Source organism: Ictalurus furcatus, chromosome 13 (genome assembly GCF_023375685.1).
Source record: "Ictalurus furcatus strain D&B chromosome 13, Billie_1.0, whole genome shotgun sequence".
NCBI lineage: Eukaryota > Metazoa > Chordata > Actinopteri > Siluriformes > Ictaluridae > Ictalurus > Ictalurus furcatus.
Window position 1 is genome coordinate 6399777 of NC_071267.1, and position 27465 is coordinate 6427241.

Below are 27465 nucleotides of genomic sequence, written 5' to 3' on the forward strand. Positions count from 1 at the left end.
GACAGAGTCAGTTCCTTTCCTTAATGTCTCTGGATGGAGATACACACGTGTTCATTCAAATGCTTTAAGCACCAGTCCCTGTTCCTAATGGATAATGAAATATAATTAGGAATAATGCAATATGTGGAAAACTAGCTTGGTTCATTTTGTCTTTACATGATGTTTTACTGCACATTACTCAACAAAAGTAAGTGTCCCATATCCTGGAGAGACATTTTCCATATGCCATCTATGGAAAGTCAACAAATCAGATTTTTCCAGTGCACAGCAAGTGCTAGATCATGGCTGAGTGCACAAACCCACTCATTTTATGGCCGTCTGCTTTGCACATTGCACACATGTTCATTATGATCACGTTGTCCTTCATCTCTGTTTTGGTTAAAAACAGTTTTGCATCTCTGTTTTGGACTGTTTCTGGATCAGTAACACTTCATATATTAATGTGACTTCATATATTAATGTGACTAAGCTCATAAAGTCTGATCTCAGGATTTCCTGAACTCAACATTGCACGGTAGGGGATGAAATACTCCAGGAACAGAAAACAGCTCATAATAACAAGCTAATTAAACTGAGCCAAAACTAACCACATGCTAGGCATGTTTGTATTTTGAATTTTAAAATGCTCATTTTGTAAATCTAAGGTTAGCAAATGAGAGTAAAAGTTATACATCTTTCTATGGGAAATGGTGAGGAGAAAAAAAATATTTATAATAATAATTATTATTAATTCACCTCATTATATTTTAGGTGTAGAATATCTGTGTAGTGTACCGTATATATTGGTAAATAACCAGTATGTAGATTGCACAGACATTCTACACCTAAACATTGTCTTTGCTAAAGTAAACACACTCATATACTGGCAAAACCTGTCTCCTGTGTTATGAAGGGCTTGTAGTACTAGTCATTCTTTTTGGAGGACAAAATGATACAAAAATTCATCCATTCTACCAAATGACTGAAGCTGAGAGAAACAATGATGCACTACAGAATACTGCATGCTAGAGGGTGAGAGATGATAAATATTTTCAAAGTGAACATGCATACTAGAGGGTGAGAGGTAATAAATATTTTCAAATTGAACACTCGGAGGAGACACTAACTGCCATTTTTTTACATTGTACTGTCTGAGTAGATGAATGTTCCTTATAAAGTGGACAGTGAGTGTATATTCTGTATACATGAGCTCACAGAAGTAGAAGTACTCTTTTAGATGTGGATGGCAATGGTGAATGAAACTAAAAGGTGATTTAAAAAAATGGTTCATTTATAAATCTTTTTTACATATGAACAGATGACAGCTGAAAGGACATAGTGATTGTAACAGTGAGTGTAAACCAAAGTTTATTTTGGATTAAAGTAATGTTTGGGATATGAGGGATTTGGGGGTATCCCTTTAAAATTCCTGCTGATGCTTAGTCTGTGGCAGTGTACAATTATTAAGGTCATCCAGATTTAAGAAATTAAACCTTGCTATGAGACCCTGTATGTGTCAATATTATACATATATTATAATAAAAAAATATTCTGAACATTTCACTGAAAACACACACACACACACACACACACACACTACCAGGTCAGTGTCACTGCTATGAGATTTAGAGATCAATCCTCTATCATTTCTGCTCAGTGGCGTTCCCTTTCCACAGATGGATGGAGTTAAGGAGGGCTGATAAATGGTGTATAACAACAGAATATACTTAATTCGGTAATTGTACATCTACATAATCTCCTCTATGGGAGACTATGGGATATATCTCATAAAATGGATGAACGATAGAAATAAAATACTAATTAAAAGCCGAAAAGTAAAAATGTGAGGAAATATCAGCATGGTAAAAGAATCAGTGCTATATGACGGAGTGAATGAAGTGATGAGTGTAGTGTGATCAATTGACTGATTCTCTGCCTGCTCTCAGGCTGAAGCTTTCGGCACAGTGCCTTACAGGAGGCTCATGTGATGATAGATTTAGTTGCTAGGGAACTCTAGTGCAGTGAACATTTCACAGTAAATTAGTGCACACTCTTTTTTATTAGGACTACTCATGTACATTTTCAGAACTGACAGGAAAACAGAAAATGCATTGGTCTAAGAATCATCTTGCTTTACTTCATTGCATGTACATGTTTAATAAATTAATAACAAATGGGTTAATGAAGAGGCACAATGACAGCAATAAATATATAAATAGTCACTTTTGCAATATGCGTCTCTTCTGCAACACATTTAATTTTGGTAGGTCGATTCGATTTGTGATTCGTTTTTGACAGTAATTGAACAGTGAACATTGCATGCTTTACACAACCCCCCCCCCCCCCCCTCCCATTTCTAGAAACCAGAGGATCTCTGTCTCAGCCTCACTGCTCTTAAGCACACACACTCAAACATCGTCTCCTCATTTGGTAACTAGGACCAGGTCTTATTACGTCTGACTTGCTGAGCTGTCGTCACTGAGCCTGTAGTCTCTTTGTCTCTCCTCTACCCATCATACATCATTCACATAATTTTGTCTTGTCATGTCTTAATTCTAGTTTTGTTTTGTTTGTTTGTTTGCTATGAAAGCTCTTCTGGAGGAGTTTAGAAACTGTTAGAAGCACATACCTGTATCATCATGTATTGAAATCACCTCGCTCCAATCAGACTTGAATCTAGGTCCAATAGGAGGCTGAATTTACCTTCCACAGCCAGAGGTCAGATATTTTATACTAGATCAGCTAATGATTCTGAGGCTCTGTTGTTCATGCTGTTCTTTAGAAGGTTATCTGAAGGTGAACTGAAGTAATCGTGTAGTTTTTAAATTTTAGCTATACAATTAGTTTCTATTTTCTCCTTTTCTAGTTCCCTGCCCTTTCAAGCAAATACCAGGCCCCTCACATGCTCATCCCCAGGGCCTTCAGCCCCGACTAACAAATGTGAGCTATTGGGTGGTGACGGTGGCAAGGAAAAACTCTCTAAGATGTTAAGAGGAAGAAACCTTGAGAGGAACCAGATTCGGAAGGGAACCCATCCTCATCTGGGTAACAACGGATAGTGTAAAAGTAAAGGAAAGTTCATTATGGTTTTATATGAAGTCTGTTTGGCCTTAGAAGCAGCCGTAGTCCCCGCAATCTGGAATTGGAGTAGATGAGAGCTCCATCCAGCGGTAGGACATCTGAAACGGATCAGGCAGGTCCGGAGGGTAGAAAGGATCAGGATCTCTAGTTTCTCCATAAAATCGTGTGTGGCTCGACAGAAGGAGAGAGGGAGAGAAGAGATTGTTAGGACTGTTCTTAGCGTAACAGAAAGTCTACTCATGGTATGCTTGAGTAAACAAATACGTTTTAAGCCTAGACTTAAACACTGAGACGGTGTCTGAGTCCCGAACACTAATTGGAAGACTGCTCCATTTCTGTGGGGCTCTATAAGAGATGCAGGCTATTTGACGGTACCTCGAATTCGTAAGAAGTCGTAATTTACATCTACAAACAGATAACAATTGGTCAAATAAGACCTGGATGATTGAGGTTTTTTAGTAGACAATAGTCAATATATCAAGCCTAAATCTCAGCAGCACCACATATTTGAACCATCCTAATATAAAGTTAATGTACATCAGGTTTCATATGAAGCCAATCAGGCCTGGTTTTCAAAACTTGGTTTCAGTTCATAGCCACTAATTAATTTAACTTTAACCATGGATTACCATCCAGGGTGTCCACCACCTTGTACCCCGAGTTCCCTGGGATAGGCTCTTGGCTCCCTATGACCCTGTGTCAGATAAGCAGTACAGAAAATGGATGGATGGATGTTCTGAGTAGTAAAATTCCTCTCTTCATGTTTCAGGTTTAGGTCTATAACAACATGCGCTCAGCATTGTTGAGATCTAGTAAAGAAGGCTATAGCATGAGACCTACATCATTTTCATGCTTGTGAAGATGGGGGCAGGATCATCCTACAATAGACCACTCCCAGCAGGATAGAAATGATCACCTTTATCATAGGATAAAGATAATCAGCCAGAAGAACTGCAATAGATTTATTGATTTACCCTTCCCTCTAAGATGTGTGGATCCAAACAATTTCATCATAATAAATAAACACCCCCACAGAATTACAAAGCCCCCTCACTGTATAACATTTACATTTACAGAATTAGGTAGATGCGCTTATCCACAGTGACTTACAGAAGTGGATAAGCATTCAGGCTTGTACTGTGTTTTACACCACGCATGCACTCGCCCACTTATTGAGAATATGTTGAAAGATGATTCATCTGACCATATTGATTTTATTTCACATCTTTGTAGACCAGTGGATATGGTGTTTGCAACACTGAACTCATCATTAATCTTCACAATACGGGGTTTTATGCACTGCACACTATGTTAATATCCCTCTCTATGCAGTTATTCTTGCTGACAGTCTCATCACATCCTGCACTGACATTCACAGTCACCTGAACAGCAGTTCTGTTGTTTTTGCTAGATATTGCACTTCCGTACAAATGCACAAGTATCACAGCAATTGAATGGGAGCTATCTACCACAAATTTCAATTATATTTATGAATGTCTTTCCCATAGATTTAAATGCACTTTAGTCTGTCTGTCTGGGCTACTTTTTATTTAATTATTTATTTTTATATCCCTCTCTTGATCGATTCCTTTTGATAGTGAGAACCTGTACATGCTATGTAAGCTCTTTGTGGACCATGGCTTCAGCAGTCAGATAAAAGCAAGAAAATGTCAAGGAAATCCCACAGAAACAGCTGGACTTTATTTGCGGTTAATCAGAATAATTTCATAAATGACAGCTGTTTGATAATTACTTTTGAACATGAGATCGAATGTGATTGGTTCATTCCGAACACAGCCACGTCCCCAATTAGAAAAGGGTGTACACACTTATGCAACCAAAATTTTTCACATTTTCTAAAATGTTTCTGATTGTTTTTCACTTAATTTTATATGTTGTAATTTCACATTGAGGGTGGGGAAAGTTTTCACATCAATCATCACAAAAGACTTTTTATATCCACTGTAGATGTGTGGATTTGTTAATGCAGAGAAGGTAAGATGGCTGGCTCAAATGCCATGCCATTGCCAGATAAAAACACTATTCGCCACCTGTTGCTAGTACTTGAACGGGTCTTGAATAGGTGCATAGCACCTTGTCTGCCATTGGAACTCTTGTGTGTATTCAATGGCTCTAGTCCATTGAGTCTACTCACGCAGCCAACACTACTGCTCCATGCACTGAAACATTATAATTGATTCACACTGATTTGATCATCTTTGTTCACTTAGTATCAGTAAAAACATATCTAGCCATCATACTGTTGGGTTTCCCATTATTAAGTTGGATTTCAGAAACTGTAACAGCTAACCGGTGGAGTTACACAGGACCATGTTGGTGTTGCTGCACAGCCCAGTGTTGAGGCATCAAAAGACTTGCACCATAATGGCTATGTTGAAGTGCATACTGAAAAATTACAGGTTCTTTTCAATATCTAATAAAAGAGACATAAAATAAGACAAAATTCTGTGGATATGGGGAGGAAACCACATCACCAGAAGGAAACCCGTGCAAGCACAGGAAGAACAGTTGAAACTCCACATAAACAGTAATCTGAGATCAGGATAAAGCCGGGAACCCTAGAGCTCTGAGGACGCAATGTGCCACCCAGATGATAATTCAGCTATGGTAATTCAGATGTAGAAACTTCAGACTTAATCGATTTGTTATAGCCAGGCAACTCACGGTACAATGTGATTCACGATCAGGCACAACACCTTTGAGCAAGGATGTGACGATGCATGACTGGCCAAATCTACAGTATGCTTTTCCACAATTACTGCTGCTAAGGAATGACCTGCAGTACATCAGACTTTGCAATCAGCCTTCTTACAAGATAGTAATAAATATTCTAGTAGGAAATTTATTATCTAAGCAGTGGTATCATCAGGTGCTAAGGTATTTGGGGTTTAACTAGGAGTTTGTTGAATGCAGTTCAAGAATGTGAAATCGAGGTTATAAGCCATTGTGGTCTTATTAATAGTCTTAATTGCTATTAGGTTGTTCCTCATTTTCAAGATTGTTTTTTTTTTATTATTTTAGGTAAGTATTACTTTAAATAGTAATTTTGCCCTCTGCTTTTTACTTCACACTACTTCACAGTATTGGCCATAATCATAAACTCTATAGAAATCAGCCTGTCAGCTTTTTTGCCAGGTTATATTGGGAAGCATGAAAGCCCCACATTACATTCCCAGAAACACCTTATAACAGTAACATAAACAGTTCCAGTAAAACCTGTGCTGCATTTAAACTGTCAGTTTCTAATGTTTGCTCAGTTCTTATTAGCAAGCACACAGTTTACTGCAATACACTAAGTGTATAAATGCACCATCTTTTAAAAGCACAAAATATATTAACAATAGTTAAGCATTCAGCATAATACACACACAGACACCAGTAACAGCTCAGAGCTGCATTTTCGCTCCGTGTTAATGGAAGATTTCTGTTTGATTATTGGTTGCTAATTAGATTCAGAACAAACGGTTCACATGAAATCTGCATTCAGTACAGTGTGTCAGAAAGGTCAGTGGTGTTACATATACATTGGTGAATCAGTACAAACTGCATATTTTAATTAATATTGATCAATTTGGAGAGCAAAGTTTCAGCGAAAGCAGTCCAGTATTCTTATTTAACCTCATGAAGCAGCCTAATATCCTATTTGCTCTCACAATGGCCTGATCAGTGTTCTGCCATGTGTTTGTCTTACTGTGTTGGCTTACTGTGTGCCTCTGTGTGTTTCTTTATTCAGGTGCAATCTAGGACATTCATCATTCATATACCTGAAAACACATGAGTTACAGTGTAAAGAATATGTACATAGCATTGGCTATATATTGTTGCTAGAGATGTAATAGCTACACTATATGGCCAAAGGACCTGTATGTGCTTTTTGAACATCTTTAGTCCATATTTAGCTGCCAATTTAATGTTATAATGACCTCCAGTCTTCTAGGAAGGCTTCCTCCTCGTTTTTTGCCTGTGGGGATTTGTCCGTTCAAGAGTATTAGATCAGGCACTGATGTAGGCCGAGGAGACCTGGTGCACAGTCAAGCATTCCAGTTCATCCCAAACATGTTCAGTGTGGTTGAGTTCTTCCACTCCAGCATTGGCAAACCATGTCTTCATGGAGCTCACCATATAACTTTTGGCCATATGTCTTTGTTTATGTTGTGACCACACTGCCACAATAAGTAACAGAATATCTCACAAAAAGGTGTGATACAGTTTTTAAAAATTCAAAACACTTTTTTGAACACTGAGGTTGTCATGTTTTCATACAGTATGGATGTTCGTTTATATTGGTGAAACAGTATAATGATTTATATTTATGAAATAGCTTACTGATTTAGATCACCTGTCTTAGGCTGACATTCGCAACCTGTTGTGGATCAAGCAGCTAAAAAGGTGTGCGTCTAAGGATGTTTTTGTTTTTTTGTTTCTCTCTCTCTCTCTCTCTCCCCTTCCCATAAACAGGAAGTAATGGCTGCCACCTGACTCCACTGATTGGTAATGTACTGTGATTGTGTGAGGAGAGGGGATTAGTAGAGAGGTTGGTGCCATTTCCTGTATATATGTGTGTTTTCTCCTTTTTAAGCTAGTTAATGAGTTAGTGTATTTTTTTAATGTACTTTTTGTTTCTTTTTTTCCCTTTCTTTTTTTTCTTTTTTTTTTTTGATAGTTTAGTTTCTCCCTAATAGTTAGAGGGTTTATGTTTGTTGTTCTGGCCTTGCCCCTTCTTGAAGCCTTGAAATCCCCCCATATTGGTAAATAAAAGAACGTGTGAAATTGGGGTGTTGTTGGTTTTTGTGAAAGCACTGGGGTTGGAAATTGAACCTTGCTGCCTCCACACATAACATCATTTTTAATCTGTTACATATCCTCCAACCCTAGATTAATTGGGGACATAACAGAATTTCGGGACTCGTCAATCAGTAACAAAGTGAAGTTGTCATTTGTTATTTGCAACAACGTTGAAAACTACTCCATTTGTGGAGGGTCAAATCTGTAGATGGTAAGTGTGTTTTGCCTGGCTGCTTTTGCTGTTTTTGATGTGGGAAGAGAAATTAGTGCTTAAGTTATGGAGTTTGACTTAATCTCGTTTACATTACTTCCTACTTTGGAAGTATATAATTGTTGTTGTAAAAGGGATTTAATTACCATAGCAGACTTCTTTAATATTAAAATACCTAAATAGGCGAGTAAATAGGTTATCAAAGAAGCATAATTATTTGGGGAGCTGGTAGAAGCTGGCATTTTGGCTGCACCAAATGAGGGTGTTGGGAAATAATCTGAGACTGTTGGCTTTGATTCTGTTCCCAACATGGATTTTAAAGACTCTGGTTCTGATGCTGTATTGGCGATTAAGCTGAAAAAAATTAAATTTTCTATTAAAACAGACAAAAGTAGACTCGTATTTTACAGCGTTTGAACGTGTGGCTGCAAAGCTACAGTGGCCTGAGGACATGTGGGCCCTACTTCTGCAATACAATTTGTCAGGTAAAGCACAGGAGGTTTCAGCCGAGTTATCTATTGAACAATCTCTCAATTACGAAGCAATGAAGGCTGCTGTGTTGCGAGCATATGAACTGGTGCCAGAAGCTTATCGTCAAAAGTTTAGCTCTCGTGCAAAAACAGCCAGACAAACTTGTGTTGGATTTGCATGAGGAAAAAGGCACTATTTGATAAGTGGTGTCTTTCTAGTAAGGTCACTACTTTTGAGCAACTCCAAGAGTTAATCTTGGTAGAAGACTTTTAAGCATGTGTCCCAGAAAGTGGTGGTGGTGGTGTTGTTGTTCATTTGAATGAACAGAAAGTGCAAGCCCTAACTAATGCTGTGAGGTAGTGGTGGCGGTTAAGGCTCTGGGTTACTGATCAGAAGGTTGGGGGTTCAAGCCCCAGCACTGCCAAGCTGCCACTGTTGGGCCCTTGAGCAAGGCCCTTAACCCTCTCTGCTCCAGGGGCACCGTATCATGGCTGACCCCAGCTTCTGACACGCTGGGGTATGTGAAGAAAACAATTTCACTGTGATCTACTGTATATGTGACCAATAAAGACTATAAGGCTTGGAGTGTCTCTTCCCCCAAAAATGTAGGTTTGGTACAATCTGTACCAAAGTTAAATAATTTAAAGTTAAATGATGCTGTTGCTTACCAAGCTATCTATTTTCTTTTTCTCTTTCACCTGATTCAGATACACGGCATGTAAGGGTTTTGAGGGGTACATTAGCTGTACAGTCATTGACTTTGGAGATGTTTTCACCCAAGTAATATATTGGTAGTGATGTGTTAATTTGTGGATGTGAAATGGGATGTGTTAATGTTCCCCTCCATAGGGTATATTTGGAGTCTGACCTAGTTGCAGGACCAGTTATGCTGGGTGTGTGCTCATGGTTACCTGTAGATGGCATCAGTCTTATTCTGGGAAATGAGCTTGCTGATGGTAAGGTTTTTCCTAGACCCATCGTAGTACATAAACCTAGTATTAATGAGTTGCCTGATCTCTCTACCCATTTATCTGCTGCATTACCTGCCTGTGTTGTGACTCAGACACAGTTAAGGAAATTTGAAAATACATTTGATTTGTCTGACACTGATCTTTTCTCTCTGCTTAATGGTGAAAAGTGCAAGTTGAGTGTTGTGCCTGAGATTGTTCCAGAACCTATTGAATTGAGTACATTACCAAATCCTTCTGTAAAGGTTTGTAAAGAAGATTTGGCTGCTGCTCAGACTTCAGTTCCTTCCCTGGCTCCTTGCATTGATGCTGTGGTGGACATTATGCAAGTGCCAGAAGCTAGAGTAGCTTATATTTGGGAGGATGGAGCGCTGATGCACAAATGGAAGCCGCAGCATACCTTCTGATTATCTTTCACAAGTTTTACAATCAGCTCATGAAATTGTGTTATCAGGACACTTAGGGCTGACAAAAACCTTCCATTGTGTTTCAAAATTATTTTTTTGGCTTGATTTAAAGTCATCTGTGTCTGAATTTGTTCGTTCCTGTCCTACTTGTCAATTGGCAGATAACCCACACCAAACTGTTCTGTTAGCGCCACTTAACCTACCAGGTCTTGGGGAACCGTTTGAACAATTAATCGCTGACTATGTAGGGTCCTTGCCTAAGTCAAAGTCTGGTCATCAGTATGTCCTGACTATTGTGTGCCTGTTGTTTTATGTTTTACTGCCTGAGGCAGTGCCTCTCAGCGCTCTTAAAGCTAGGACAGTTGTTCAAGAGCTTCTGTTCTATATTTGGCTTACCAAAGGTGATCCAGTCAGATCAAGGCACTAACTTCACATCTAAAGTATTTTCACAGAGGTTAAATGAGTTTGGTGTTAAGCACCTATTGGTTAGCGCTTATCACCCGGAATCTCAAGGTGCACTGGAGCAATTCTACCAGAGATTTAAGTCGATGCTCCGAAAATTTTGCATTGAGACCGGTAAAGAATGGGTTGAAGGCTTACCTTTGATTATGTTTGCTGTAAGGGAGAGTCTTCAGGAATCACTGGGTTTGAGTCCAGCAGAGCTGGTGTTTGGACACACCATAAGAGGCCCCCTTAAGTTAATCAGTGAGCACTTGCTATCACGGAGCTCTTCGCCGATGTCTGTCCTTGACTGTCAGTTATTTTTGTGAACAACTTCACCAAGCCTGTGAGATTGCTAAACCTCATCTTGCTAACTCTCAGATGGAACTGAAAGTGCAGTATGGTCGTAAGAGTGTGGCATGTATTTTTCAGCCTGGTAGGTCTGTGCTCTTCCTGTGCCTGGATCTGCATTGCAGGCTAGGTTCTCTGGATCTTACACAGTAGGAAGGAAGCAAAGTGATACCAACTGTCATCTGTACTCCGGATCGGAAGTGTAAAAGTAGGGTATGTCATGTGAACATGCTAAAGGCTTATGTTGCATGTTATGTGAATAAAGTGAATGCCCTTAAGTCAGTGTCTACTAGAGTTTTGCCCCAGCATATTCCCTTGAAGAGGATGGGTTAGTGGCAAAAGATGCTCAAACTTTGTGTGCCAGCTTACAAAATTCTGTTGTTTTGGCTAACTTAAAGTCCTGCCTTTCTCATTTGTCTGCAAGTGAGTTTGAAGCCATTAATAGTTTGATTGGTAAATATCCCAGCCTTTATGCTGGGATATGGTTGATGTGCCATCCCAAACTACTGTACTATGTCATGATATTGATGTAGATAAGTCAACCAATTGAGCAACATCCTTACCGTGTGAACAAAAGGAAGCATGACTATGAAATTGGAGGTCCAGTATCTACTTGATCATGTTAGGCTGTGCCTAGTCAAAGTGCTGGGAGTTCCCCTTCTATATTGGTACCTAAATCTGACTCCACTTTTAGATTTTGTACTGATTATCGTAAAATCATTGCTGTGACCAAGCCAGATTCCTTCCCACTTCCCAGAATGGAGGATTGTGTTGATCGAGTTGGTAGTGCATGCTATGTCACAAAACTGGACTTGAACAACGGGTATCGGCAAATTCCCCTAACACCTCGTGCTTCAGAAATAGATGGCATGAGAAATTTTGTTGTCCAAAAGATATGTCCAGTTGTATTGTGTTTTTGTATTACAACCTTTGGCTGTAATCTTTTGCGGTGAGGGTGTTGCGTCTAAGGACGTGTGTTCTTTTTTCCCCCTTCTCCTTTTCTCCCTGTTTCTCTACAGGTTTATTAGTAGGTTATGAGTTATACTATGTTGATTTGAGGATTTTGGGTTGACCCCAACCCCCCCTTTTGTTTTTGTTTTGTAAGTTATTTGTTAGTCTATACTTTTGTTATTGGTCTTTACCTACTATGTTTATGTTTTACTTTTTTTTTTGTTTAGTAGAGACTTAGGTGCCATTTCCTGTATATGTTTTTGTTTTCTCCTGTTTAAGCTAGTTAGGGAGTTAATGTATACTTATTGTATTTTTTTGTTTCTTTCTCTTTTTTTGTAGTTTAGTTAGTTTCTCCTTAATAGTTAGATGGTTTGTTTGTTGTTTTAGCCTTGCCCTCTCTTGAAGCCTAGAAATCCCCCCATATTGGTAAATAAAAGAACATGTTTTTGACATTGGGTTGTTGTTGGTTTTTGTGAAAGCACTGGGTTTGGGAATTGAACCTTGCTGTCTCCACACATCACATCATTTTTATTCTGTTGCAAGTCCTCCAACCCTAGACTAATTGGGGACGTAACGGTGTGTATCATTATTTGTCTCTCCTTCAGTCCTGCTGAAAAATCAGTGCCTTGTCTTGGTGCTGCCTTGGTGTACAAGCTCAGTATTCATAACCAAATTCACATGCTTCTGAGTGAATGATAAATATGAGACCAGGGCTCACTGTGTTCATGTGGTGTCCATGTTGAATTGCGGAGTAGTGTTTAATGCTGCCGCTTTCTTAATATCCTAATTTGTTTCTAAAAAAAAAATAAATAAATAAATAAAAAGCAGTCCTGCGGAAGAAAGTGCCTCTCCTACCTAAATGAGCCTAAAGTTTATATATTAACAAGTCTAATTTGACATGTAACGTTATCATTACGCATGCACTGGGCTTTTGCGCACATTTTTCCAACCATGTTTGCACACACCGTGTCCTTTTCAGTAAGATTTCCAGGTGTGCAGTAGTACATTTAAAGACCATTATGTTCCCTGCAGGCTGATGGATCTGGGTTGCCGGATTGGTTTTTATGGTTTCTAGCTGAAAAAGTCCTTTCCCATTCAAAACGATTAGCTAAATATTTATAACTAATACTTAGTTTAAACAATTCCAAAACCATGACAGTGTTCGTCAAACCGCTCAGCACATTTTCTCTTCACAAGAGAAACAAGCAAACACATCATGGCAACCCTGTGCGGGGCGCGTGCTGCTGACTGGCATGCGGGAGTGACGCGCACGAGAGGAGGCGGTCCGAGTGCCAACAGCATATATAAAAACCCTCCACTCTGCCACCGCGTTACACCTGACACTTCAACAAGCACGGCATTTTATTTCTGAAGCGAGGGGATACTCCTTAAACTCCCGACAGCCGATTTCACGGATCTATAACTCGCAGCCATGATTAAGAAAATGTCTCCATCAGAGAACGAGTTTGACATCCCGGCAAAGAACTGCTACAGAATGGTCATTCTGGGCTCCACTAAAGTTGGCAAGTCGGCAATAGTGTCCCGGTTCCTTACCGGAAGGTTTGATGACCAGTACACACCAACTATAGAGGACTTCCACAGGAAACTTTACAGCATCAGAGGAGATGCTTACCAACTGGATATTCTGGACACCTCTGGAAATCATCCGTTTCCTGCTATGAGGAGACTGTCTATACTGACAGGTAAATATTCTTATTCTAATCCGGTATATTCCTGCGTTATGAAATATTGCTGCTCTCTCTCTCTATTGACTTCTCTTGTATAAATTAATATAAGCGCAGCAGCTGAGAGGAACTGTTCTCAAAGCGTCATACATGATCTTAATCTCGCGCTTCTTCTCGTCCTGCACAGGTGACGTCTTTGTCCTGGTTTTCAGTCTGGACAACCGGGAGTCGTTTAACGAAGTGCAGCGCCTGAAGCGCCAGATCTACGAGACTAAGTCGTGCCTGAAAAACAAGACTAAGGAGAACATGGCCGTGCCGCTGGTGATCTGCGGGAATAAAGGAGACCGCGAGCTCCAGCGCGAGGTGGCGCGGGAGGAGATCGAGCAGCTTGTGGCCGGGGATGAGCAATGCGCGTACTTCGAGATCTCCGCCAAGCGCAACACCAACGTGGACCTGATGTTCCGCCAGCTTTTCGCCATGGCCAAGCTGCCCAACGAGATGAGCCCTGACCTGCACCGCAAGGTCTCAGCGCAGTACTGCGACATGCTACACCGCAAGTCCTTTAAGGGCAAGAAGCCGAAAGACTGCGACGCGTACGGTGTGGTTGCGCCTTTCGCGCGCCGCCCCAGCGTGCACAGCGACCTCATGTACATCAAGGAAAAAGCGGTCGGCGGCCCCCAGAGCAAGGACCGGTGTGTGATCAGCTAAGAGCGTCACTTCGAACTATGAAAATACTTTGGATGAAACACGGTTGTTGAACTGCACGCCGGACGGAAGCGCGCGCGCTCTCCAGGCAGAGTGCAGATGCGCGCGGCCTAAACCGTGAGCTGGCCGCCCTGTGACTGCGCGCTTCATTAAACCCGCGAGAGTGTTGGTTGTGTCCGGTTCCCTCAGAGCGCTCGGTAGTCTCGATTAGCTTCTCCTGAGAAAATAGTGCTTGTTCCATCTGCCTTTTTCAAGATGTGGTGAAAGACGACGCGCGCGCAGAGCTGCACTGTTAAATTACCTGCTAGTGTTTACAGTTTTTTAATGTTTTATAAAATAAATGTTAACTTTGCTTTTTGAACAAACTGTTGTGAATGTTTATTTATTCTTTCTATGACTGTAAATGTTTTTTTTTTTAAGAAATAAACAAACTGTTAAATGAATACATCCCTGTTTTACTCCAGTCATTAGGCTACTCCTCAGCAGGGGGTTTAGTCCATGTGTCCTCTTCAGTTTCTCAGTACACACACACACAAATGAAGCACGAGTTAAATGCAGAAGGCAAACTATACACACGGAATGTTGGCCATGTTATACAAGCAGTGTAAAGTAAACTTAAAAGACTGCTTAAAATATTACATTATCTTTACTTGAATTTACGACCGTTGTCTGAGATTTAATTCGTTCATTTAAGTGACTTCTTTGGCTTTTTTCCCTTGCTTAAGATCTGTTCACAGCCTAGCTGCAAACATATACTTGTTAGAACTTTTTTAAAATCATCCCACATTTCAAATGTTTGACAAAATACTGGATATGCAAGACAACTTATGTTAACCAAACTCATAACCCATTTGACCTTAACACTAGTACAACCTGGAGTTTACAGTAGAGCCTGGTCAGCTTCATACATTCACTTATTCAGGTCAATTCAAGTAAAATGGCTCTCTAGAATTAAAGGCTCTCTCTGTAGGCAAGTGTAGTGCAGTAATTTACCACATATTAGTCATGTATAATTCCCATAGTTACTTTACAATATCTCTTGCAGTTTAATTTCAGCACTGGGCAAACATTGATCAACACAATAGTTGGCTAGCCTAACTCATGACTCATGACTCACCACTGATATGAGTATGTAAACAGGCATTGTTTATCATATATGCAAACGCAACAACAAGAAAAGCACGGGTTGATATGGGATATATTAATTTATGTGAAAGAGAAAGTGTCCTCATGTGGAGCAGCAGGTCAGAGCAGGATCCACAACATGTCTCCTTTGTGTGTTCAAACAATACTCCAGAAGTTCTTTAATGTTTAATGGGCATCAGGAGGGTTTGGGGATGTCAAACATGCACAAGCCCTTGTATTTCTGTAAGAGCTGGTTCTTGGTGCGGACTTGCTCTCTCAGTGTGCGGAGTTTGTGCTGCTGCACCTCAGAGCTCAGGTCGATGCCGGGCATGGCCAAGATCTGCTCCCGCGTGTCCTGGATCCGCGTCCTCAACTTGTTTAACTCCTGGTGCACATCCTGGTTATCTTTATCCATGCTGCTGGCACAAAGCGAGTACAGGTTAACATTACCGTAAACACTAGCTGTGATGTCAGAGAAACGATCTGAATACAGACAAACAAGTAGCGCGTGTGATAAACCGGTTTATTTCACACAGGAAAGCAGAGTGAAAATGTGTTAGCCATCACAGGAGCTCACAAGCTAACCTCAGCTAGCTACCGAAAACTGATTTCGCGACAGTTATTTCCAATATCACTGACTTTTTACTGGGATTACACACTACGTACGACATCGTATATGTCTTGTAAATACTCGTACCATTTGATAATATCGTGTATAAGAGGCAAAAAGGAGTAATCTTCTATCTCATCCACCACCGACACGGGAGTCGCCATGTTTGAATGATTACAACCACGCCCACATCACATACGTCATAATCACGCGTTTCTGAATCCTGCAGCCGATTGGTTGAGCTCGAAAGTGACGACATCTGACGTTAGGTTGCTATTAAAAATACAAGCGACGACAAAAATGATGTTCAACAATGCCTTAGAGTTTTCTTCCCTGAATTCGTCCATCAAGCTGAACTGGATTTAAATATATAACTTTTTTTTTTTTTTTTTTTTTTTTACAATAAACCTGATTTGCAATGAGGATTGAATAAGTTTGAATAATATATATATATATATATATATATATATATATATATATATATAGTTTTTCCACTCTTTGCTACTTGCTTTACAACTTTTAACTTTCACAATGACCTTCAAATACATATGCCTTGCAGAATCTGCTAAATCTTAATACTTTTAACAAAATAAGAGAGATCATAAAAATCCCATGTTATTTTTTATTTAGTTCTGTCCTGAATAAACTAATTTGGGGGGGGGGTTATTGTATATTGTATATATTTATATTGTATACATTTATATACAATATAAATGTATATTACATAGTTATCTATTTAAAAGAAAATTTAAATGGTGATCCACATCTCGCAGGCTATGATACTGATTTGTTGTCATTATTGTTTGCTTTTTTGTTAATTCATTGTTCAAGATCACTTTTGTGGCACAAAATAAAAATGGTAATAAATGCAAATGGTAAATAAAATCAACTGTTGTTAATAACCAGTAGTTATGGAAGTGATTAAATTTTGTTCATATATTGAACAAACAGAGAGTCAGTTACAGTGGTGCTTGAAAGTTTGTAACCCTTTAGAATTTTCTACATTTCTGCATAAAAATGACCTAAAACATCATCAGATTCTCACACAAGTCCTAAAAGTAGACAAAGAGAACCCAGTTAAACAAATGAGAAACATATTAGACTTGGTCATTTATTCATTGAGGAAAATTATCCAATATTACATATCTTTCAGCGGCAAAAGTATGTGAACCTCTAGGATTAACAGTTAATTTGAAGGTGAAATTAGAGTCAGGTGTTTTCAATCAATGGGGTGAGTGAGCGCCGTGTTTTATTTAAAGAACAGAGATCTATCTAAGTCTGTTCTTCACAACGCATGTTTGTGGAAGTGTATCATGCAGGAACAAAGGAGATTTTTTGAAAACATCAGAAAAATAGTCATTGATGCTTATCAGGCTGGAAAAGGTTACAAAACCATCTCTAAAGAGTTTAGACTCCACCAATCCGCCATCAACATTGCTGCCCGTCTGCAGTTTACTAAAGATCATGTGGACAAACCAGAAATCTATTGGAATAATGTTTTGTGGATAGATGAGACCAAAATAGAACTTTCTGGTTTAAATGAGAAGAGTTATGTTTGGAGAAAGGAAAACACTGCATTCCAGCATAAGAACCTGTGAAACATGGTAGTGGTAGTATCATGGTTTGTGTTTGTTTTTGCTGCATCTGGGCCAGGACAACTTGCCATCATTGATGGAACAATGAATTCAGAATTATATCAGCAAATTCTGAAGGAAAATATCAGGACATCTGTCCATGAACTGAATCTCAAGAGAAAGTGGGTCATGCAGCAAGACGACGCCCCTAAGCACACAAGTTGTTCTACCAAAGAATGGTTAAAGAAGAATAAAGTTAATGATTTGGAATGGTCAAGTCAAAGTCTTGACCTTAATCCAATAGAAATGTTGTGGAACAACCTGAAGCAAACAGTTCATGTGAGGAAACCCACCAACATCTGAGTTGAAGCTGTTCTGTACAGAGGAATGGGCTAAAATTCCTCCAAGCCGATGTGCAGGACTGATCAACAGTTACCAGAAACGCTTAGTTACAGTTATTGCTGCACACGGAGGTCACACCACATACTGAGAGCAAAGGTTCACATACTTTTGCCACTCACAGATATGTAATAGTGGATAATTTCCCTCAACAAATAAATGAACAAGTATAATATTTTTGTCTCATTTGTTTAATTAGGTTCTCTTCATCTACTTTTAGTACTTGTGTGAATATCTGATGATGTTTTAGGTCATATTTATGCAGAAATGTAGAAAACGTTAAAGGGTTCACACACTTTCAAGCACCACTGTATTACTATCTAATGATAGACCAGAGTTCATGCCCCTCCACCAGAACCACCACCTAAATCCTGACAGAACTGATCTCCGACTGCTATGGTCAGGTGAGAAAGGCTGAAGTGCCTGATAAAGCTGAGGCAATAATCAGAGGTTGTTTGAAATTGCATATAATATACAGTATGGTTTCTTGCATTTTGTATTTAATGTGAGAGACTCAGTAACTGCAAGGAAAGGATGTATGATTCCTTGGGTTGGGGTTAGGAATATTATATACAGGAATATTCCTGTATACATGATTGTTGTAAGTATGCCTGAGTTGCCATTCATAAATACCTAGCTACAGCTAAGAATCTATTAGCACCCACAATTCCTTGCGGACTGAGCATGTGCATATATCTCCTTCCAGTGAATTTTGTGAATAAGGTGTTAATAAGGTGTACATGCAACAAATTTCCTTTTAAAACAGGCATACTCAGGGGTGGGAATCGAAATTTGGTGAATCACAATATCGTCTTACTCTGAATCAGGCAATTGATTTGTGGCGTTTACATGACTCAATAGTAATTAGAATATTGGCAAATTCTGATTAATATCAGAATACTGATGTGCATGTAAACATAGTCATTGTTGTGTACATATAGAAATCATGGATCTCTTTTGCCCTCTGGACAAAATGTAATTATTTGAAATTTGACATCAAGTACTGATTTTTCTTTTAATCAGATCCATCTGTTTTACAACCTTTGTTTGCTTTTCTGTTTAACAGACTCATCCCTGGAAGGAAAATGTTTACGTATTAGTAGCATGATGAGGGTTCTTTCACCAGAATACTCTGTTATGACATGGCACCATGAAATCTAGGTAGGTATTAGGTAATATCACAGAAGCTTTAATGCTGCAATGGCTTTAGTTTCAGCTCTGATCACCTTTAATTTTTAGAAGTTTCATCAGACCTTCCTTATCTGATATAGACTACTCTGAAATTAAATGCTTGAGTTTGACAATGTAATGCTTAGAATCCTTCACTATTTTATATATAAATGTGTCATATCATTATCCCACTGTCCCAGTGTAATTTATAGCCCTCTGTATATACTTCCAGCTTGTACATTACACACAGTTTGACCCACTAAAATGTCTTTTTAACACAGACAAGATTTTCCTTCATGATTCACCGAATGTGTTCTTCAGAAATGTTGTGTACTCTTGTAATGTTCTCTTAAAGTCACTTCTTAAAAGTACTATTCTGTGTGACTTCAGTGTTTGCGTTAAACACTGAGATTGATGTGGGCTCACATCACATTAGACTGAACAGCATGTGATTGTTGTGAGAACTGGTTTGCTGTGTATGAGGAGAAATAAGGAACAGTATTTAAAAAGCAAGTCTGATATGGAACATGTTTTGACAACAAAATAGCAGTATGAAGCACATATCTGAGTTGGAGATACTGCAGGAAGGCCAGCTAATGATAAATTGGCTGAGGATTAGAATATTTGCATGGATTGCTTACTTAATGTAATTACTAAATATTATTATTTAGCATAATTATTAATAATTAATATTATTTCATTCATCATTTGAAATTTATTTCGCTAACTCTATGTCTCATACAGGGAATCCCATAAGAGATGCCTCACCAGCTCTTAGAAATATTATTTGTGTCTGTGGCAAGTTGGTAGTTGGCTCATCATATATTACTAACTTCTTATTAAGAAAATGTCAACTGAATTATATATAATAAAAAAAAACAGACAGAGCCATCCACCCTGTTCTGATTCTGATCGGTTATCTTCCCCCTTTTTCCAGCTGATCAGGTCTCCAGCTAATGAGACAATCAGAATGTCTTGATCATGCCTTAAGCATTCTTTTTATGAGTCTAATATATCTATGGGCTGTCATCAATAATTATGAAAGGAGGCATTTTCTTTTTTAGCAAGCCTGTACATCTGGTTGAATTGTTTGCTGACACTCTTCCTTTGTTGGGGCAACAAATCACGCAACCAATAATCATAAAGCAGATAATCAAGCTGCTTTAACACATTGTGTGAGGAGTTGCCAGTGATTCTGATGACTAGTGCTGTGACACATGTACAGTGTAAATATGAACAGCACCCTTGAATATACTGTTACTTTACCTAAACCCATTCTGGACTGATTTTATCCTGTCCTGGTTGACTTTGTGCTCTGTACCATTTTCCTGTTTTGTCCAATAAAATAAAGTTCCCATAATCACCAATGAGTGATGTGGATGCTCCCACATGGATACTGTAATGATCTACACATCCTGAAAACAGTTTAATGCCCAAGTCTCCCCGAAAGAGCTGCTGCTGTACTCATAAAAATATGTTGCAGGACTCTTATTCACAACTTGCCCATACTGAACATCCTTTCAACACACTCGGTACTGTATGTCTTTATTCTTCTACACCTGTATACTGCAATAATCCTGGAGAAGTGGTACCTCAGTGGTGAAGATGTTGGAGTTCTGATTATAAGTTCAAATCCCAGCACCGCAAGCTGCCACTGCTGGGCCCTTAAGCAAGGTCCTTATCCCTCAACTGCTCAGCTGTATAAATGAGATAAATGTAAGTCGTTCTGGATAAGGGCGTCTGCCAAATGCCATAAACATAATCCCACAATCCAGACTCACCCAGAAGAGGACGGGTTTCCAATTGATTCTGCTTCCTCTTAATGTTTCTTCCTCATGTCATCTCAGGAAGGTTTCCCTTGCCACCGTAACCCCTGCCTTGTTCATTTGGGATTTAAATCTACATCCAGATTTCTTTAAAGCTGCTTTATCTACTGTTGAAGGTGTTATAGAAATGAAATTGAATTGTTAAAGCATGGGGATAGGAATAATGTACACATTATCTGTCCACATGACAGAGTTTAATACAGGGAACTGAGCTGTTGGTGGATTTCTTCTTTCTCTATAGGTTTCTTCACTACACAGGGTTAGGGTTAAAACTGAGTAGTAACTTCACAATCAGAGGTTGCCGAAGCATATAGAAATTCACTAATTCATCTGGTCATTAGTTCAGTTTTGTGCTTTAATCTGAATTTAAAGACTGAATGGATTATTTCACATGTGCTGAAGTGCTGTGAGGCCTATGCAGTATCATACAGAGAGAAATATCAGATTTCTACCTAAAGTCATTGAAAGACGTTTGTCCATAAAATAGGATTCACAAATAGACTTAATTATAAACTAATTTCACAGCGTGTCTTGACTAGAGCAGTACTCCAGTGACGTCTAAATGCAGCGTATTCTGACTGTTTGAGTAAGCTAGGTTTGGTCCTGTGCTGATTGTACTGCATGTTATATGAATCAGTGTACACTATTATGCAAACTACAGCAAATATCGTAATCACAAATCTAAAACAAACTCATCAGCAGCTCTAATTTGTTTCATTTTCTCCACTAATTTACCTCCTGTCTGCATGATAATTATCCACCTTCTTATGTGAACATGAAATGTTCTCATTTTGTTCTCTGCCTTTTCTGACATGGTGTCAGTTCTGCTGTATGAACTTACTGTTAATGAAAAGGATAGAAGAAAAAGACTACAAAGAATGATTAGTATGAACAAACTTACTTTCTGACTCTAGTGCAATAATAGACAGGCGCCGTCACTGCATTGTGTAATTCAGAGACTTATTCTTATTCAAAGATAAAACCAAGATGATAATCAGTACATAATGATGGCTGCTCTGAAAGAAAGAAGAGGACAGCCCTTTTTCTCGCCCACAATTACTGATCATTCTGCTGCTACAGCTCTGTTGTTCCCAGAACAACCACAAGCACAAAGTTGGTTTGCTAGCTTTTCCCACAACTTTCTAAACTATTTTATTTATTGATTTGCTTTTTTGCTACAACCATGAAATGAATGCATTTTTCAGGTGTAAGAAAAAAAAAGTTCAGCATGCAGTAGACACCATATATGTATTAGGATAAATAAAAAAAAATTCTGAAAAGATTTATTAAAAGTTATGTAACTTAAAATAAATATGGATGATGCAACCTTTTTTTTTTAAAGTATTCATTAATTTCATGTATTTCTTAATGAAAATTATTATTGAATCATATTATAATATAAATCATATTATATTAATATTATAGCGGTTAAGGGTCTGGGTTACTGATCAGAAGGTCGTGGGTTCATGCCCCAGCACTGCCAAGCTACCACTGTTGGGCCCTTGAGCAAGGCCCTTAACCCTCTCTGCTCCAGGGGCACCGTATCATGGCTGACCCTGTGCTCTGACCCCAGCTTCCTGATATGCTGGGGTATGTGAAGAAAAGAATTTCACTGTGCTGTGATCAATAAAGACTCATTATCATTATAGTGAAATAAACATTTCTCATGGTGCAAACATAGTTCTATTTCCTTTCACTCCAGACTGCCTTCAGAAGTAGTGGCGTTTTCCTGTTTACTCATCGAAAAGTCTGCACATTGACTCTCCATGAACAGAAAGAATGTGGGTTCAGTAGTGTACACAAAATATCACTCAGCACTTTAAAGTTCCATTTAGACATTTGTTTGAACTTGCATGGCACAAACTTACTGTGGTAATAAAAAAAAGAAAAAAAAATCACACAGACATAGTGGAGGGAATGTGGTTATAAGATATAAGCCTTTGTGCCTTTGTGCCTCAAACAGGGACCCTGGAGCTGCGAGGAAGCAACACTATCTTATAGAAGCTGATTCATATTTATTCATGGTGCAAAAAACATCTAAAGTTCTGCTCCTTTTCACTCGGACTGCTTTCAGAAGTAGTGGAGTTTCCTGTTTAATCATTTCCTTGTCGACTCCTCGACTCCTTTATTATCAAGCAATAAATTAATAATGCAATAAACAAATAATCCAATAAAACTGTTAGACAGATGAATCTTTCAACCCATGTCTGCATTTCCTGCATAAAACAGTCAAACGTGTAATGGGTAATGTGTTTTGGCAAACCAGTAAGACCAATAAATATATAAGCCATTTATTAATGCACTTATTCTGATACATTTTTGTTTCTATGGTAAATCACAGGGACTCATATTGTAGGCATTCCACATAATCTAAAGCTAATAATAAATGGATTCAAAAATCAATCATTATTTAACAAAGAATATCTTATGATCACTGGCATGATATCTTCTGAAACATATTGTAATAAATAGACGGTTTTTGTCTTATTGAATTCAAGAGTGAGAATTCGAGTCGCTATAATGTAAGTAATAACAGGAAGTAACTGATTTTCCTGGACACTCCACATCAAATGTACTTTTATACTAATAAAATGCATGTTGTGTTTGTTAATTAAAAAAAACTACAGTTGTTGACGAATTGATGTGGTTTAAGAAGAATAAAACATGTGGAAGTGCTGTTATTCAAACACAATCAACTTGGGGGTGTTAACAGTAACTCCGCTTCATCACACCACTTTGTTATTGAGTATTTTTCTATAACAATACACATATACTGTTCCTTACATGGCTCACCAACAGCAATTTTATGACTGTATTGTTATATTTTTATCATGACACATTATATAATTTTTTTTGTGGAAAACTAACTATTTGCGAAAGCGCAATTGCATGAAATTGTTTTGCATGGTCTTTCTAGCTGTACTCATGTTCGACGCACATGAATCGAAGACAGATTTAGCTGAATGCGCATTGTGATGTCACATGATGCGTCTTGGCCCAAATCTGTGGTAATTTTGAAAAACTGCAAGTTCGTCCAAATATTTCGATCGCAACATTGCAAAATCCTGGAAGGACAGATTAATGGTTATCTCAGCACAGAAATTTTGTGTTCAGATCAGTACAGTGTGCAGTGGCGTTAGCTGGACTGTTAATCATCCAGAGCTGAGTCCAGATTCTTCTCCATGCATTTTTTCCATGATTCCATGCATTTTCCTCTACTTCCAAGATGTGTTTTATAGAAGTTCAGATAATTTAGCTGTCATGATCAGAAAAGGTCAGATTTATCATGACACATGCCTCGGGTGTTGTTACTGTTTGTAGGATGACCAGACCAATAAAATATAAAACTTTTCTAACTAGGCTAGTTTGGTGTCGCTAGCCAAGTGGAGGCACAGCTAAGCTATGGGTTTAGCTGCTACAGTGCCATGCAAAGTATCTTTCCTTATGCTCTTATGCGCTTATCATGTTCACGTAAACTGGAACTCATATAGATGTTTACATGCCTTGTTTTCCTGCTTAGCATCAGAGGAGGTTAATGTTTCAGTTTCAACCCCTTTACTGTTTTTTTTTTTTTTAAAGGCGTATATCCATTTTTCCTCACACTGACTGTGAGCTAGCGTTTGGCAGAATTAATAAGCCAATATAACACGAGTATTTACACGTATTTTCTTGTAATCCTGTCTAATTGGTCTCGTCTCCGTTCACTGAAGATATAATATTATAGGCCGTCTTCTTTTACTGACGTTCAGTTACGTAGTGACAAACCGCTCCAAGTGGAGAATTATTCAGGGCTAAAGAAGAAATCTTCAGGGCAACAGCAAAGGATGTCCAGGCCAGTTTACACCCCTGAGAGTATGTCTCAGTATAATGTAGTCAACAATTTAATTTTTGCTTAATGTAGATTATTATGCCTCACTTTAATTCTGATTCATAATCGTCTGATCTTGTGAAGCAAACGATAGTTACAATGTGTTTTCCCCAAAGCACATGGAACAACACACACACACACACACACGCTGGAAAAACCTTGGAGGCATTATACCGTTAATGCTCCGATTGGTTATTAATCATTAATAAGTAGCCGTCCTGGTTGTTTTTCCCACTCCGTGTAAATATATGATGTATGATTTGGAGACAGAACCGGATGTTTTGATAGAAGAACTGTGACTGGCCTCTCACATGATGTTATCAAACTGTTATCAAGGGGTATATTGACACCATTTAATGTGAGCTGAGGAATTGTAGCCCATCAGTGGTGCATGTTTTGTTTGACGTGTCATTAGGAAGCTATTGGTTAATATATGTTCCTGTGAGCGTAGATGATTTACGGGTAATAGCTGTTATTGTGAGGTTGGGTGATAGATTTACTGGCAATGGAAGTAGATTTAAACACATACATAGGGACCCAGTGATGTGTGATGTAAATAGGCTGAGGATTTCACATGTGATGTAGCTTCCATTGTGTTTTGTTAAAAGTGTAAAATTACACTTCAATTTATGCTCCTAGAAATAATGATTAGTTATGGGTTAATGCAGTCAAAGTTAAACTTTTTTTTAATGTATGTCTCTACTTTTGAATGCATGACACACACAGAACTGCTGCAGTTCCTCCCATTCAAACAAAGCATTAAAGAGAAACAGCTATACATTTACAATCATGCTAATAATTGTTATTTGTTATTTATTAATATTGCTGTCACTTGTAATGCACAAGATTATGGTGGGGAAAGTATATATTTTTCGTTTGCTTTAATGGATCATTATCACATTACATGAAGTGGAGGGGTGTGTGTGTGTGTGCGTGTGTGTGTGTGAAATCTGTTTTTGAACTGCACCCCTTCTCACTCCCAAAGAATTCATCCTGCAATTCTTTTTTTTTTCTGTAAAGCGAAATAAAATGTAAATAAAAACTTTGAACCGTATCATAATGAATTCCATCATGACCAGTAAAAAGTGGGTTTTTAGAGCTGCGGGTTGCACATCACTATCGAATCCCATTCAGCTAGTTCAGAGTCAAATCAAAACAAGTGCTGCTGTTTTAACCATTTGTCAATTTAAAGAGTATAAAAAAATGTAACCCACTTTTAAATGTAGAAAGTGCTCAGTTATGATTAACAGGATTCATAAAACCATAGGTGAGACAAAAATAGCTAATGTTTGCATGCAAGTCTTCTTACAAAACAACCATCATATGTCTACAGTGGTGCTTGAAAGTTTGTGAACCCTTTAGAATTTTCTACATTTCTGCATAAATATGACCTAAAACATCATCAGATTTTCACACAGGTCCTAAAAGTAGATAAAGAGAACCTAATTAAACAAATGAGAGAAAAATATTATACTTGGTCATTTATTTACTGAGAAAAATGACCCCATATTACATTATCCTTATTCTTCTTTAATCATTCTTTGGTAGAATGACTTGTGTGTTAAGGGGCATTGTTTTGCTGCATGACCCACTTGCTCTTGAGATTCAGTTCATGGACAGAGGTCCTGACATTTTCCTTTAGAATTTGCTGGTATAATACAGAATTCATTGTTCCATCAATGATGGCAAATCATCCTGGTCCAGATGCAGCAAAACAGGCCCAGACCATGATACTACCACCACCATGTTTCACAGATGGGATAAGGTTCTTATGCTTGAATGCAGTGTTTTCCTTTCCCCAAGTACAACGCGTCTCATTCAAGCCAAACTGTTCTGTTTTGATCTCATCCGTCCACAAAACATTTTTCCATTGACCTTCTGGCTTGTCATCGTGATCTTTAGCAAACTGCACCAATGTTCTTTTTGGAGAGCATTGACTTTCTGCTTGCAACCCTGCCAAGCACACCATTATTGTTCAGCCTGATGAGCATCAACAACTCTTTTACTGAGGTCCTCAGAAATCTCCTTTGTTCATGCCATGATCTCCTTTGTTCGTACACACTGCCACAAACGTGTTGTGAAGATCAGACTTTGATAGATCTCTGTTCTTTAAATAAAACACAGTGCTCACTCACACCTGATTGTCATCCCATTGATTGAAAACACGTGACTCTAATTTCACCTTCAAATTAACTGTTAATTAGAGGTTCACATACTTTTGCCACTCACAGATATGTAATATTGGATCATTTTTCTCAATGAATAAATGAGCAAGTATATTATTTTTGTCTCATTTGTTTAAATGGGTTCTCTTTATCTACTTTTAGTATAAATCTGATGCTGATTGAGGTCATATTTTTGCAGAAAGGTAGAAAATTCTAAACTTTAAAGCATCACTGTACATTCTGTTCTCATCAGTTTGGGGGGAAAATGTGACTTTTCCATTACACCAACATGCTTGGGAAAAGGAGAGGGCTGTGTTTAATACCCTAGATCCCATTATTCTCCTTTTATGAGAAACTATTTGGGGGGAATTTTGCAGAAAATTGTTCTATTTATGAAAGACATTTTTGCTAATTTTAATGTAGGGTGCCAATAATTCTGGAGTTATTTCATTTGATCAAATGATTAAATTTCTCTTAATACTGTACATTACGTATAACGTTAGACATTAGACTGTTCATAGTGCTTATGGTGACACAAACCTTCCGCTGATTCATGTTTAAACTTAGTGGGTGGCTGGGACATGGAATGACATCAGGTTGCCAAAGAAACAAGTGACAATGTGGTGTGATGGAGCAAGGTGCTGGGGTGTTACAGATGAAAATGTAATCGCC

General features: G+C 38.4%; 2 protein-coding genes across 2 annotated transcripts; one reads left to right on the forward strand and one right to left on the reverse strand.

The window, feature by feature from the left end:
• The first annotated feature begins 10382 nt into the window (after positions 1–10382).
• Positions 10383–14499, forward strand: rasd1 (RAS, dexamethasone-induced 1). Its single transcript, XM_053640585.1, has 2 exons — positions 10383–13369; positions 13539–14499. The coding sequence occupies exons 1-2, from the start codon at positions 13099–13101 to the stop codon at positions 14057–14059; spliced, it is 792 nt and encodes a 263-aa protein (XP_053496560.1). The 5' UTR covers positions 10383–13098; the 3' UTR covers positions 14060–14499.
• A 682-nt stretch (positions 14500–15181) lies between these two features.
• Positions 15182–15997, reverse strand: med9 (mediator complex subunit 9). The gene is made up of 2 exons (XM_053640586.1): positions 15879–15997; positions 15182–15597 (listed from the first exon to the last, which is right to left on the reverse strand). The coding sequence occupies exons 1-2, from the start codon at positions 15953–15955 to the stop codon at positions 15378–15380; spliced, it is 297 nt and encodes a 98-aa protein (XP_053496561.1). The 5' UTR covers positions 15956–15997; the 3' UTR covers positions 15182–15377.
• Positions 15998–27465: the final 11468 nt, after the last annotated feature.